Genomic DNA, 15,603 nt, shown 5'->3' on the forward strand with positions numbered 1-15,603 from the left:
TTAAGCTCTGTCTGCTAAGAAAGCCTAGAAGAAATGACACTCCTATAGCAACAAGCATACCCAGATCTTGGTTTCTGATACTGTTCTCCAATAAAAGGAACCGGGAGTCTTTAGAGAAATTACTGCTTCTAGACTGGAACAGAGAATATATAAGGTAAATCAGAAAGTAAACAATTGTTAGAAACTCCAATACTTTGGCCACCTGATGCGAAGAGCTGACTCATTGGAAAAGACCCTGATGCTGTGAAAGATTGAGGGCAGGAGGAGAAGGGGATGAGAGAGGATGAGATGGCCGGATGGCATCACTGACTCGATGGACATGAGTTTGGGTAAACTCCGGGAGTTGGTGATGGACAGGGAGGCCTGGCATGCTGCGGTTCATGGGGTTGCAAAGAGTCGAACATGACTGAGCGACTGAACTGAACTGAACTGAAACAAGTGTTAAAGAGAAAAAACTACATTAAACAAACAAAAAATCGGAGGTATGTGAAAAGGACATAGCAGCCAACAGCTTGCGATGGTAATAGGAGGAATAATTTCAAGAACAAAATATGTTATGTCATAGTGGATTACAACCCAAAGTATAAAGTAAATATCCATGAGTCCAAGGTGATTCAAGTGAATGACTGATTAAATTAATGAGTGAGAGCAGACAAATGTATACAAAAGAATTCCAAATGATTTATGTAGATGTTTCTCCTTCAAGAAGACGGAGCTTAACTCTCTGTCTCATTTAAATGTGGGCTTTGCATATCAACTTCTAAGAAGTACAGGATATAGAAGGGGAGGGAAAGAGTAACTTTAAAGCAGAGAAAGCTGACAAAGTCTACCTCAGGTCAAGGTGAACATCATCAGTAGTAAGTCATGTTGATAGCATGTACCCTTGATATGATATGATGAGAATGACACTTTACCTTCTTCCTCTTAGAAAGTAGTCTTCCTCCTAGAAATCCATAACCTGTCTAATATCAGACAAACCCTACTGATGGACATTCTACAGAATACATGACCTGTATTCCTCAAAACTCAAGGTCATCAAAACAAGGGAAGTTTGAGAAATTGTCACAGTCTAGGGAAACTTAAGGAGACACAATCGATAGACATAATATATCCTACATGTATATACATGTACATAATATATCCTACAATATATCCTGAAAAAGGAAAAGGACGGACATTGGTTAAAAATTAAGGAAATTGGGATAGAGTATTCACTTTTGCTAATAATGAAGCATCAGTTTTGGTTTATTAGTTGCGATAAAGGTACCAAAGTAATATTAACAATAGGAAACACTGGGTATAGGGTATATAGTAACTCTTTGTAATATTCTTGTGGATTTCTGTTATATATAAAACTGTTCTAAAATTAATATTTATTAAATGTTAAAAAAGTGTCTAGGGGTGAGTCACAGCAGTCTTTACTTTAATCAGCTCTCCAGATGATTCTATCGAATGCTAAAGTTTGAGAACCATTGCTTTTACTGTATAACCAAAAGGAGGCTTATGGTTACAAAAGCGTTTGGTTTTAATGGCAAGGTAGGAGCCAAAACATCATCTTACCAATAGATTGTGGATGGTCTCAGAGAACAGTTGAATAGCTATCTTTTACATGAACTCATAAAGTGTCTTGATACATATGTAATTTGTGAGGAAGGAGGAGAATAAGATGCTTATGTGACTGAATTGCACTGCAATTGTATCACACCAATTCTAGCTTATGCAGCGGCCAAGGAAGGCTTCATAGATGATTAGCTACTGGGGTCTTTGAAGGTAGCCAAGTAATGACATCCCTTTCCCCTATACAGTTCTGATTTAATTGAAAAATGTAATAAATGTAGATATGGTATATTGGAGCCAGAATATCACATTATGAATAAAGGCCTGCTGTTAAACTCTCAAATTTGACAGACTTACCCACCCATTCAATAAAACATCAGACCATCTCAGGCCTACCGCAACCCTCTCAATGGGAATCATGAGTAAATGTAGAGAAGAGCCAAGATTGTCATTCTAGAGTTGCTTCCTTCTATAAGAATTGTCAGGAGTGGAACTAAGTTCCCTCCATCACCAGCAGTAAATAAGAACAGGCAAGGCAGATTGATATATTGTGATGTGTTTCTAGGTGGAGAGTGATATGTAGTTAAATCTGGTTTAAAGTCCATTTAGGGTTAGGGTATCTGGTCCATGAATAGATTCTATAGGTGTATAGTGGGAGAAGGCAGTGGAACCCCACTCCAATACTCTTGCCTGGGAAATCCCATGGACGGAGGAGCCTGGCAGGCTGCAGTCCATGGGGTCGCGAAGAGTCGGACACGACTGAGCGACTTCACTTTCACTTTTCACTTTCATGCACTGGAGAAGGAAATGGCAACCCACTCCAGTATTCTTGCCTGGAGGATCCCAGGGACGGGAGCCTGGTGGGCTGCCATCTATGGGGTTGCACAGAGTCGGACACGACTGACGTGACTTAGCAGCATAGGTATATAGTGGAGTTTGAGGCAGTTTCTCAATATATAACATATTCAACCAACATTCGTGCAAAGGTTGCTAGAGAGATCCAGACAAAAATTCTTTGTGCCATCCTAGGTCTACCTATGAATGGTAGATCCTCTGCCGCTAAGTAAAAGAAAACTACTACTTTACTCAATCATGGTAGGTAACTAAGGTGTTACTCTATTGGTTCTATCTACTGTAAGATCATTCATTTTTATAATTAGCATATCTGTGTCATAATGGTACTTTGAGGTTGTTGTTCAATTGCTAAGTCATGTCCGACTCTTTGTGACCCCATGGACTGTTTGTAACACACCAGGTTCCTTTGTCCTCCATTATCTCCCAGAGTTTGCTCAAATTCATGTCCATTAAGTTGGTGATGTTATGTAACCAACTTATCCTCTGTCACTCCCTTCTTTTGCCTTCAATCTTTCCCAGCATCAGGGTCTTTTCCAATGAGTCGCCTCTTCACAACAGATGGCCATAGTATTGAAACTTCAGCTTTACCTTCTGTCCTTCCAATGAATATTCAGGGTTAATTTCCTTTGGGATAGACTGGTTTAAATATCTTTTCAGTCCAGGGTACTCTCAAGAGTCTTCTCCAGCACCACAATTTGAAAGCATCAATTCTTCAGTGCTCAGCCTTCTTTATGGTCCAACTCTCACATCCCGTACATGACTACTGGAAAAACCATAGCTTTGACTATATGGACCTTTGTTGGCAAAGTGATGTCTCTGCTTTTTAATATGCTGTCTAGTTTTGTCATAGCTACTTTAAGGTATAAATAACTAAATAGTAGATGAAGACCTGGTGGTCTTAAAGAAAGGAAGTTTAGAGAAGAGCTCAAAACTGCCTGTGTGACTTTAAACTTCTCATTTAACCTGTCTGTTTCTCATTTTCTTCATTGATCAAGCTAACAGTTTGGACTAGATATATCTCCAGTTGTGTCCATGTGGATAGTTTATTTACTTTTTCACTTTCCCTATATCTGCTATGTTAGGTAGATTTACTTATATAAATTGTTTCTCCCTCATTTTAAATTTATTGCATGAATAATAAAAATTAAAAAACATTTAAAAAAAAATTATCCAATACTATAAAGGATTGGTAATTTAAAATTTTGTTTCCTCAGCTTCTCCATGTGCATAAGTATTTTAATTGTTACAATCATACCATGGATTTTGTCATGGACTATTTAGTTACTTAATATTTTATCACAAACATTTTCATAATTTTAATATCATATTTAATTACTACTTAATATTCATAGGTGAGTATACTCTAATTTATTTATCAATTTCAAATGTTGGTGATTGATCTGTGGAATTAGTAGCTTATATTTTTTTTTTTTTTAGGCTATGAAAAAGGTGTTTTTCTCATACTCTGGGCCTTCTTAAGGAGACTAAGCCTTAATCTCTGGAAAGTTTATACCCTTTGTCTATTCAAGCTTTACCCATGTCAGAATCTCATGGATCCCTGCTTCTCACCCTGATTTTTAACAGAAAACATTGAATTCTGACCTATATACTCTTGCCATGGCTCCTTTATTATCCATACAACCAAGTCCAAACTCCCAGCCCTGAAACACTGTCCTCAGTGAAATTTTTTAAGAACCTTGGACTTCTGACTAGACTACAGACTTGAGATTAACTCTTTTCAATGTATTTTTTGCATGAATATTAAGTCTGTTTTTCTCCTGTATTTAACCACAACTTTCATTGGAGAATCTTTTGAGCTCTTGGTGAAGATGATTAAAGGTGGGCTATCATCTAAATCAAAAGTCAACAGATAAGAAGGACAAGAAGATATAGACAAGATATTAGATCTAGACAAGAAATTAACTTCAGGACTCGGAGAAGGGTTGCATGTTATTTGGGAAATACACTTGTCCATATTCCTTTTGAGTTGTATCAACAGTCATTCACCTCAATCTCCATGTTAATATTACGGGATAGATGTGATGGGATGCCCTTTACACTTGATATTGATGTAATGGGATGACTAAACACTTGATATTGGGGTAAGCTTGATATATCAGCAACAGAGATGGTTTATGAGCCATAGGATCCAATATGGCCTCAGAGGGTTTAAATAGACTACGTCTCACAACATGACGTATTCTCTGAGCATATAAAGCCACCTGCAATGTATGACTCATCATGACATTTTGATGAAATGAAGATTAAAATTAGCAGTTAGTAGATTATTTTCATTAAGTTATATATTTTAGATTTACAAGTTATGAGGGCAACACCTGGAAAAATTATAACAAAAGAAGACCTGGAGAAGACTATAGAGATAATTCTCACAGAGACAGAAACAATGAACTTTTTAAATCTACCAACAGTTATGTTTTCTGTAGAATCTGAAGAAGCTGAGAAAGTAAGGTATGTGTGGTTTAATTGTTTACATTGCTTTTGTAATTTAAATGCTAAATCAGAGGGCTCTATTCTTGTTTCTGTCTTTGAGGATTTCTGGATAAATACTGGTGGTATACGTGCCTTGTGAAATTGCATCCTATAAAGTGATATTTGTACCCCCATGAAATTACATGTAAAGTATATATGTTGTATGTTCTTCCTAGAGGAGTAACTCATAGCTTTACCATATTCTTTAAAAAATAGGTGAGCTACTAAGTTAAATAACAAAAGAAATAAAGGAAACTTCTAAGTCTCAGTATAGGTTTTAATGATTTTTTTCTTTTATACATATATGAATTATTTTCAGTTTAAAAAGAAATGAGTGCCAGTTTTATATTCAAAACAACTTAAACTTAAGAAGGGAAAATGTGTTATGGGGATATGATGGAATTTACTATTGAGAGCAGATTTTCCATTTCTCTTTATTAATGAATATAGATATGTTATTAGTTTCTGCCTCATGTATTTTGAAGTTCTGCTGTTAGGCACATATACATAAAGGATTGTTACATCTTTTTTGTAGACTTGACCCCTTTATCATTATATAATGCCCCTCTTTATCTCAAATAATTTTCCTTGCTCTGAAGTGTGCTTTGTCTAAAATATAGCTACATAAATAGATTATTTAGTATTTATATAGTTATTCAGATTATTTGCCTTCAAGTATAATTTGAATATGATTCATAGTACTAAAAAATTCATCACCAGCATAACTTTTATGCTTTATTATTTTTACCCAAATATAAAATATTGTAAAATTATTTGGACTATAAAATATAATACAATTAGATCTTGAATAACATACTTTTTTAAAGCACATGAGACATAAGGGAAAACTCCTAGGACTGGAAAAAGAAAAGGAAAAGAATAACAATGGGATAGATAGTGATCTAAAATTAGGGAGAGATGCTAGAGGCAAATGATAATATTAACACATGGATCTAGAGCCTACCGGTAAGTCTTAGATCCACCCCCCCCCCAAACTGAGCGAATCAAAAGAGAGACTCTTATATTAAACCAAGACCCTCAAAAGGGTCTCAGTTATCTCAAGTGGGCCAGGTCAGTAGGGTCTCCTAGCTACTATCGTAAGGAAAGACAACTCTTCTCTGGAGGAAGGCATATCCCAGTTAGACTCTTACGGTTTCCTCAGTGTGTTTAGTAAAAATTACCAATAAAGAAACGAGGCAATATGGAAGAGAAGTTAAAAAAATAAGAAATCCTAGATCTAGATCATGAGGACTATAGATACTGATGTTACCAAATAGAAAGTGTAAAATATATGTGAAATATTTAAATAAAAGAGTTGCAGGGCTTCTCTGGTGTTACAGTAGCTGAGAGTGGCCCACCTCATGATGGAGGGGGCACTGGTTCTGTCCGCACACCTCGGAGCAAGTAGGCCCCGGCGCCGCACCCGCCGAGCCCGAGCCGTGCTCACCTTAGAGCCGGTGCTCCGCAACGGGAGAAGCCGCTGCACTGAGAAGCCTGCACGCTGCAGCTAGAGAGCAGCCCCTGCTTGCTGCAGCTAGAGAAAGCCCACACACAGCAGTGAAGATCTAGCACAGCCAAAAATAACTTAAAAAATTATAAGAAAAATAAGATAGAGTTAGAACATCATTAACCCTAAGAAACTATCAAAATGATGACTGGTAATTGCAAAAACATTTTAAAAGAATTTTAAAATAAAGTTTAGTTTATATAGTTGTTAAAATTTAGAAGTAAACAAAGCTTTCATCTTTGTTATTAAAAAAGTAAGCATTTAAAATTTAAATAAAGACATGACTGAATAGCTATTTAATAAATCAAAACTTAGATCTAAGTTATACAAAATCTTGGAGAGAAAAATGATACCTAAAGCATCAGAGAGAAATTAAACAGATATTGATAATAGGCTAAAGGTCTAATGTACACCTAATCATTTCCAAAAGGGCAGAATGCAAAGATTGGAAGAGAGGTGCTATTCAAAGACAGAAAGGATTTCCCCAAACTTGAAAAACACCATTCCACAGAAATAGGAATAAATTAAAAAAAAAAAAGAAATCCACACACACCAATGGATACATTGCACTCATACTCCAAAATACCAAATATTAAAAGAAGAATTTTTTATTTTTTTGGCTGCTCTGGGTCTTTGCTGCAGCACATGGGCCTCTCTTGTGGCACAGGGGCTCCAGAGCAGGTGGACTCAGTAGCTGCACCGTGCAGGCTTCACCAGTTACAGCACATCATTGCCCTGCAGCAAATGGGATCTTATTTTCCTGACCAGAGATTGAACCACGTCCGCTGCATTGAAAGGTGGATTCTTAGCCGCTGGACCACTAAGATAATCCCTAAAAGATTTTAAAAGCAGAAGAAAACAGTAAAGAACATATCATTTACAGAGAAACAATCCAATAGCGTTATTAGAGATAGAGTCACTTCATAATGATAAGGGAGGTATAATAATTCTAAACATGAAACTTCTAATAAAATAACCTCTTAATATATGAGAAAAAAATTGGAAACTTGATAAGTATTAAAATAGGAGATATAAACATGCCTCTCTTAATTATTGATGTCAATCAGATAAAAAATTAGTATAGTTACAGAAAATTTGAACCAAAACCATAGTTTAATGGTAATATATAGAACTCTGAATTCAACAGTTAGAGGACACACAGTCTTTTCAAGCACACATGGAATGTTATACAACTCACCCATGTACAAGGCCATGAAGCAATGTTTCAAAAATTTCAAAAAAGTGATATCTGACAAATTCTCTGACCACAGTGGAATGAAGTTAAAAATTAATAGCATAAATCTCAACTAAAACATAGAGACATATTCACATACACTTTTGAAAGTTAAAAAGTGCGTTTTGTAAATTCCTCATGAACCAAAGGAGAAATCATAATGGAAATCAAAGAAATACTCAGAACTAAATAATTATGAAAATAATACACAGTACAGGGCTTCCCAGGCCATGCTAGTGGAAAAGAATCCACCTGCCAATGCAAGAGATGCAAGAGACCTGGATTTGATCCCTGGGTCAGGAAAAACCCCAGAGAAAGAAATGGCAATCCACTCCAGCATTCTTGCCTGCAGAATCCCATGGACAGAGGAGCCTGGTAGGCAACAGTCCATGGGGTTGCAAAGAGTTGGGCACAACTGAGCACACACACACACACACATGCAATACATAATATGGAATGACACAAAAGTAGTACTTTGAGAGAAATTTGTGGTTTTTTTGAGTGTCTGTATCAAAGTTCATAAAACCTATGTGGAAATAGTGCAAGGCCTATTGTACTATTGGTGGGTACTCAAAGTTGTAGGGATGTTGGGGAGTATAGTGTAAAAGAGTCCTTTGGAGGTAGTTTAATGCAATCTTTTCCTAAGATTTTTGATTGTTCACTTTTTGATTCACTTTTTGATTGTTCACTTTTTAGTGCAATCTACATTAAATAATGTAATTTTGAGAAAAAGTATAATATAAAAAGATATGTGTGGTAAAAATTAATTTTTATTAGTACATTGAGTATATATTATTTTTTTATAGCCAGAGAAACAAGAACTATGAGACTCTTTGTCGAAATAGATTGGGCAATGACTTATATGTAGAAAGGATGATGCAGACTATTAATGGAGCACCAAAGAATAAAGACGTTCAATGTGACAAAATCTTGAAAGAAGAAAAAGGTAATTTATGTTATATTCTGCTTGGTAAATTACCATATTTTAATATACATCTGTTGGGTCTGTTGATTAACAAATATTATAATGAAGTATATAAGGCAAAACAAAATGATTTGGCCAAATCACAATAGCTGGGTACTGTGATCTACAGCTTTCAAAATCTGACAATTTAGTTAATAAGTAATAAATACAGATTCAGAAGATTGGAATAGCATAATTATAAATCTTGATTTTTATACAAACTATATCATGGAACTTTATACTCTTCACATATTAAGGGAAGATTTGTGGCATCTTTATTTTCTCTTGTCCCACTCCCCTCCTGGATGCAGTGGTGGTCTTAAAGACTGAAGCCTGCCTTCCTAGTGTGAGACCCTGGCCCTTGGTTCTAGAAGGAACAGAGCAGACCTTTTTCTCAAAGAATTTGGCTTGTATGTTTTAACGTGTTTAGGAGCTTCCTGGAATATTGATTCAAGGCATTTGTCTTTTCTTGCCTAATTCAGAAAGAATATATTATATTTATCACTATTAGAAAGTACCTCAAAGACATAGAAAGAAATAAAGAACACTGATAAAGGTAGCTACATAGGTAAATACAAAAGTCAGTATTGTAATTTTGATTTGTAACTCCTGTATTTTTGCAATGTGATTTAAAATAAATGCATTAAATAATAATTCTAAATCTATGCTAAAGTGAAAAGTGAAAGTGAAGTCGCTCAGTCGTGTCCAACTCTTTGCCACCCCCTGGACTGTAGCCCACTAGGCTCCTCCATCCATGGGATTCTCCAGGCAAGAATACTGGAGTGGGTTGCCATTTCCTTCTCCAGGGGATCCTCCCGACCCAGGGATCGAACCCAGGTCTCCTGCGTTGCAGGCAGACGCTTTAACCTCTGAGTCACCAGGGAAGCCCAAATCTATGCTACCGGGCATACAAAGTTTAAAGATATAATTTATGGCATCAACTTAAAGTGGGTGGGATTTAGCTGTATAGAAGCAGTTTACATAATGGAAGTAAGGTAGTATTATTTTTAAATAGATTGTTAAAATTTTAAGAAATTAATTTTAATCCCCAAGGCAATCACCAAGAAATAACTTTAAAATTGCAGAAAAGAAAACTAGGAATAAGAATGGTACACTATGATAAATATCAAATATAAAAGAAGACAGTTATGGAGGATTTGAAGAATAAAGACAGTGTATGACATAAAGAAGACAAATTAAAAGCATCAGAAGTCCTTCCTAAACAATAATTACTTTAAATAAATGGATTAAAGACTCCAATTAAATAGTAAAAGTTGGCAGAATGGATGTAAAAAGATGGCAAACATCAAAAAAGCTGGAAGAAAAAAAACATGATCCATCTATGGGTTTTCTAACAAGAGACTGTTTTTTCCAGTTTTGTTGAGAAATAATTGACGTGCATCAATATATAAGTACAGCATGATGGTTTGATTTACATGTATTGTGAAATGATTACCACAACAGGTTTATTTAACAAATAAACATTTTAAATAAAAAGTTTATTTAAACATTTAACATGTTTATTAACATGGATGTTCAATAAACATATAGTTACCTTAAAAAAAAAAGTTGCAGATGTAAAATTAACACACAAAATTCACAAACACAAAAATTTTTTTAACACGCAAAATTTCTACCTACTACCTATGAGCAATCCAAAAAGGAAATTAAGAAAGTAATTGTGTTTCTAATAACATCCAAAATAATAAAATATGTCAGAATAAATTTAAGGAGATGAAAAACTTGTACACTGATAACTATAAAACATTATATAACATTATATATATTATTATATATATATATGCAACAACAGAAAAAAAAAAACATCGTAAAATTTATGCAGAATATCAAGGGATCCCCAAGTAGCAAAAACAATCTTGAAAAAGAACAGAGTTAGAGACCTCATACTTCCTGGTTTAAAAATTCGCTATCAAGTTATGATCAAAATAGGTTGTACCAGCATATAGATGGATATATAAACCAGAAGAATAGAATAGGGATCCCAGAAATAAACCCTCAGATATATAGTTAAGTGATTTTTGATGAAGGTGCCAAGACCATCAGCTGGTGCTGGGGCATCTGGATAGCGACATGTGAAAGAATAAAGTTGGATTCAGACCTCATATCACATGCAAAAATTAACTCAAAAATGTTCAGTTAAGTTTAGTTGCTCAGTTGTGTCCAACTATTTGCGACCCCATGGACTGCAGCACACCAGGCATCCCTGTCCATCACTAACTCCTGGAGCTTATTCAAACTCATGTCCATCAAGTTGGTGATGCCATCCAGCCATCTCATCCTCTGTCATCCCCTTCTCTTCCCACCTTCAATCTTTCCCAGCACCAGGGTCTTTTCAAATGACTCAGTTCTTCCCATCAGGTGGCCAAAGTATTGGAGTTTCAGCTTCAGCATCAGTCCTTCGAATGAATATTCAGGACTGATTTCCTTTAGGATGGACTGGTTGGATCTCCTTGCAGTCCAAGGGACTCTCAAGAGTCTTCTCCAACACCACAGTTCAAAAGCATCGATTCTTCGGTGCTCAGCTTTCTTTATAATCCAACTCTCATATCCATACAAGACTATGGGAAAGACCATAGCCTTGACTAGATGGACCTTTGTTGACAAAGTAATGTCTCTGCTTTTTAATATGCTGCCTAGGTTGGTCATAACTTTTCTTCCAAGGAGCAAGTGTCTTAATTTCATGGTGCACTTGCCATCTGCAGTGATTTTGGAGCCCCCCAAAATAAAAAGTCTGCCACTGTTTCCATCGTTTCCCCATCTATTTGCCATGAAGTGATGGGACCAGATGCCATGATCTTAGTTTTCTGAATGTTGAGTTTTAAGCCAACTTTTTCACTCTCCTCTTTCACTTTCATCAAAAGGCTCTGTAGTTCTTCTTCACTTTCTGCCATAAGAGTGGTGTCATCTGCATATCTGAGGTTATTGATATTTCTCCCAGCAATCTCGATTGCAGATTGTGCTTCATCCAGTCCAGCATTTCTTATGATGTACTCTGTATAAAAGATAAATAAGCGAAGTGACAATATACTCCATTGACGTACTCCATTCCCAATTTGGAACCAGTCTGTTGTTCCATGTCCAGTTCTAACTGTTGCTCTTGATCTGCATACAGATTTCTCAGAAGGCAGGTCAGCTAGTCTGGTATTCCCGTCTCTTGAAGAATTTTCCATGATTTGTTGTGGTCCTCAGAGTCAGAGGTTTTGGCCAAAGTCAATAAAGCAGAAGTAGATGTGTTTCTGTAACTCTCTCACTTTTTTGATGTTCCAATGGATGTTGGAAATTTGATATCTGGTTCCTCTGCCTTTTCTAAATTCAGCTTGAACATCTGGAAGTTCACAGTTGATGTACTGTTGTAACCTGGCTTGGAGAATTTTGAGCATTGCTTTGCTAGCATGTGAGATGAGTGCAATTGTGCGGTAGTTTGAGCGTTCTTTGGCATTGCCTTTCTTTGGGTTTGGAATGAAAGCTGACCTTTTCGAATCCTGTGGCCACTGCTGAGTTTTCCAAATTTGCTGACATATTGAGTGGGGCACTTTCACAGCATCATCTTTTAGGATTTGAAATAGCCCAACTGGAATTCCATCACCTCCACTAGCTTTGTTCATAGTGATGCTTCCTAAGGTCCACTTGACTTCACATTCCAGGATGTCTGGTTCTAGGTGAGTGATCATGGCCTCGTGATTATCTGGGTCATGAAGATCTTTTTTATATAGTTCTTCTGTGTATTCTTGTCACCTCTTCTTAATATATTCTGCATCTGTTAGGTCCATACTGTTTCTGTTCTTTATTGTGCCCATCTTTGCATGAAATGTTCCTTTGGTATCTCTAATTTTCTTAAAGAGATCTCTAGTCTTTCCAATTCTATTGTTTTCCTCTATTTCTTTGCATTAATCACTGAGGAAGGCTTTCTTATCTCTCCTTGCTATTCTTTGAAACTCTGCATTCAAATGAGTATATCTTTTCTTTTTTCCTTTGCCTTTCACTTCTTTTCTTTTCACAGCTATTTGTAAGTCCTCTTGAGACAACCATTTTGCCTTTTTGCATTTCTTTTTCTTGGGGATGGTCTTGATCCCTGACTCCTGTACAGTGTCATGAATCTCCATCTATAGTTCTTCAGGCATGCTATCAGATCTAATCCCTTGAATCTATTCGTCACTGCCACTGTATAATTAAGGGATTTGATTTAGGTCATACCTGAACAGCCTAGTGGTTTTCCCTACTTTGTTCAATTTAAGTCTGAATTTGGCAATAAGGAGTTCAGGATCTGAGCCACAGTCAGCTCCTGGTCTTGTTTTTGATGACTGTATAGAGCGTCTCCATCTTTGGCTGCAAAGAATATAATCAGTCTGATTTCACTATTGATCATCTGGTGATGTCCATGTGTAGAATCTTTTCTTGTGTTGTTGGAAGATGGTGTTTGCTATAACCAGTGTGTTCTCTTGGCAAAACGCTATTAGCCTTTGCCCTGTTTCACTCTGTACTCCAAGGCCAAATTTGCTTGTTACTCTAGGTATCTCTTCCTACTTTTGCATTCCAGTCCCCTATAATGAAAAGGACATCTTTTTTAGGTGTTATTTCTAGAAGGTCTTGTAGGTCTTCATAGAACTGTTCAATGTCAGCTTCTTCAGCTTCACTGGTCAGGGCATAGTCTTAAACTACTGTGATACTGAATGGTTTGACTTGGAAACAAACAGAGATCATTCTTTTGTTTTTGAGATTGCATCCAAGTACTGCATTTTGGACTCTTTTGTTGACTATAATGACTACTCCATTTCTTCTAAGGGATTCTTGCCCATAGTAGTAGATTATAATGGTCACCTGAGTTAAATTCACCCAATCCAGTCCATTTTAGTTTGCCGATTCCTAAAATGTTGATGTTCACTCATGCCATCTCCTGTTTGACCACTTCCAATTTGCCTTGATTCATGAACCTAATATTCCAGGTTCCTATGCAACACTGCTCTTTACAGCCTTGGACTTTACTTCCATCACCAGTCACATCCACAACTGGGTGTTTTTGCTTTGGCTCTGTCTCTCCATTCTTTCTGGAGTTATTTCTGCACTGATCTCCAGTAGCATATTGGGCACCTCCTGACCTGGGGAGTTCATCTTTCAGTGTCCTGTCTTTTTGCTTTTTCATACTATTCATGAGGTTCTCAAAGCAAGAATACTCAAGTGGTTTGCCATTCCCTTCTCCAGTGTACCATGTTTTGTCAGAACTCTCCAACATGACCCATCCATTTTGGGTGGCCCTACATGGCATGGTTCACAGATTCATTGAGTTAGAGAAGGCTGTGGTCCATGTGATTAGATTGGTTAGTTTTCTGTGATTGTGGTTTTCATTTGCCTGCCCTCTGATCAGTTAGTCAGTTCAGTCGCTCAGTCGTGTCTGACTCTTTGCCACCCCATGAACTGCAGCATGCCAGGCCTACCTGTCCATCACCAAATCCTGGAGTTTACCTAAACTCATGTTGAGTCAGTGATGCCATATAACTATCTCAACCTCTGTCATCCCCTTCTCCTCCTGCCTTAAATCTTTCCCAACATCAGAGTCTTTTCAAATGAGTCAGCTCTTCGAATCAGGTGGCCAAAGTATTGGAGCTTCAGCTTCAACATCAGTCCTTCCAATGAACACCCAGGACTGATCTGCTTTAGGATGGACAGGTTGGATCTCCTTGCAGTCCAAGGGACTCTCAAGAGTCTTCTCCAACACCACAGTTCAAAAGCATCAGTTCTTCGGCGCTCAGCTTTCTTTGTAATCCAACTCTCATAGCCATATATGACTACTGGAAAAAACCATAGCCTTGACTAGATGGACCTTTGTTGACAAAGTAATGTCTCTGCTTTTTAATATGCTTTCTAGGTTGGTCATAACTTTCCTTCCAAGGAGTAAACATCTTTTAATTTCATGGCTGCATTCACCATCTGCAGTGATTTTGGAGCCCCAAAAAATAAAGTCAGCCACTGTTTCAACTGTTTCCCCATCTATTTGCCATGAAGTGATGGGAGAAGGATAAAAGGCTTATGGAAGCTTCCTGATGGGAGAGACTGACTGAGGGGGAAACTGGGTCTTGCTCTGTTGGGCGGGGCCATGCTCAGTAAATCTTCAATCGGATTTTCTTTGATAGGCGGGGCTGTGTTCCCTCCCTGTTGTTTGACCTGAGGCCAAACTATGGTGGAGGTGATGAAGATAATTGTGACCTCCTTCAAAAGGTCCATGCTCACACTGTTGCACTCAGTGCCCCCAACCCTGCAGCCGGCCACCGCCGACCCATGCCTCCACCAGAGATTCCTGGACACTCATGGGCAACTCTGGGTCAGTCTCTTGTGGGGCCACTGCTCCCTCCTCCTGGGTTCTGGTGCACAAAAGGTTTTGTTTGTGCCCTCCAAGAGTCTGTCTCCCCAGTCTTGTGTAAGTTCTGGCAACTCTATGGTGGGGTTCATGGCGACCTCCTCCAAGAGGACTTATGCCATACCCAGGTCTACTGCACCCATAACCCCTGCAGCAGTATACTTCTGACCCGTACCTATGCAGGAGACACTCAAACACAGTTCTGTCTCAGTTTCTGTGGGGTCTCTGGGTCCTGGTGTGCACAAGGTTTGTTTGAGCCCTCTGAGCATCTCTGGCAAGTGTATGGTTTGATTCTATATGTGATTTCACCCCTCCTGCTGTCTTTCTGGGGCTTCTCCTTTGCCCTTGGATGTGGGGTAAGAGCCAAAGTTATAAAACTCTTAGAAAAAATTGAGGTAGATATTTTTGCCTTTTGCCTTGACAATAGATTCCTAGATATGACACTAGAATCATAGTGAACAAAAGAAAAAAATACTGAACTGCATCAAAATTAAAAGCTTTGTCCATCAAATAGCTATCAAAAAAGTGAAAGGACAACTTACTTGATGGAATAAGATATTTGCAAATCCTATTTCTCTTAAAGTCTAGTATCCAGAATATATAAGGGACATTTATAATCTAAG

General features: G+C 37.5%; 1 protein-coding gene across 1 annotated transcript in view; it reads left to right on the plus strand.

The window, feature by feature from the left end:
* DNAI4 (dynein axonemal intermediate chain 4) overlaps positions 1-15,603 on the plus strand; it is a 103,843-nt gene that overhangs the window by 30,579 nt on the left and 57,661 nt on the right. Inside the window, 2 exon segments of the mRNA XM_043875851.1 lie at positions 4,725-4,881; positions 8,450-8,589. Coding sequence (XP_043731786.1) covers positions 4,725-4,881; positions 8,450-8,589 — 297 coding nt within the window.

This window comes from Cervus elaphus, chromosome 20 (genome assembly GCF_910594005.1).
Source record: "Cervus elaphus chromosome 20, mCerEla1.1, whole genome shotgun sequence".
Taxonomy (NCBI): Eukaryota; Metazoa; Chordata; class Mammalia; order Artiodactyla; family Cervidae; genus Cervus; species Cervus elaphus.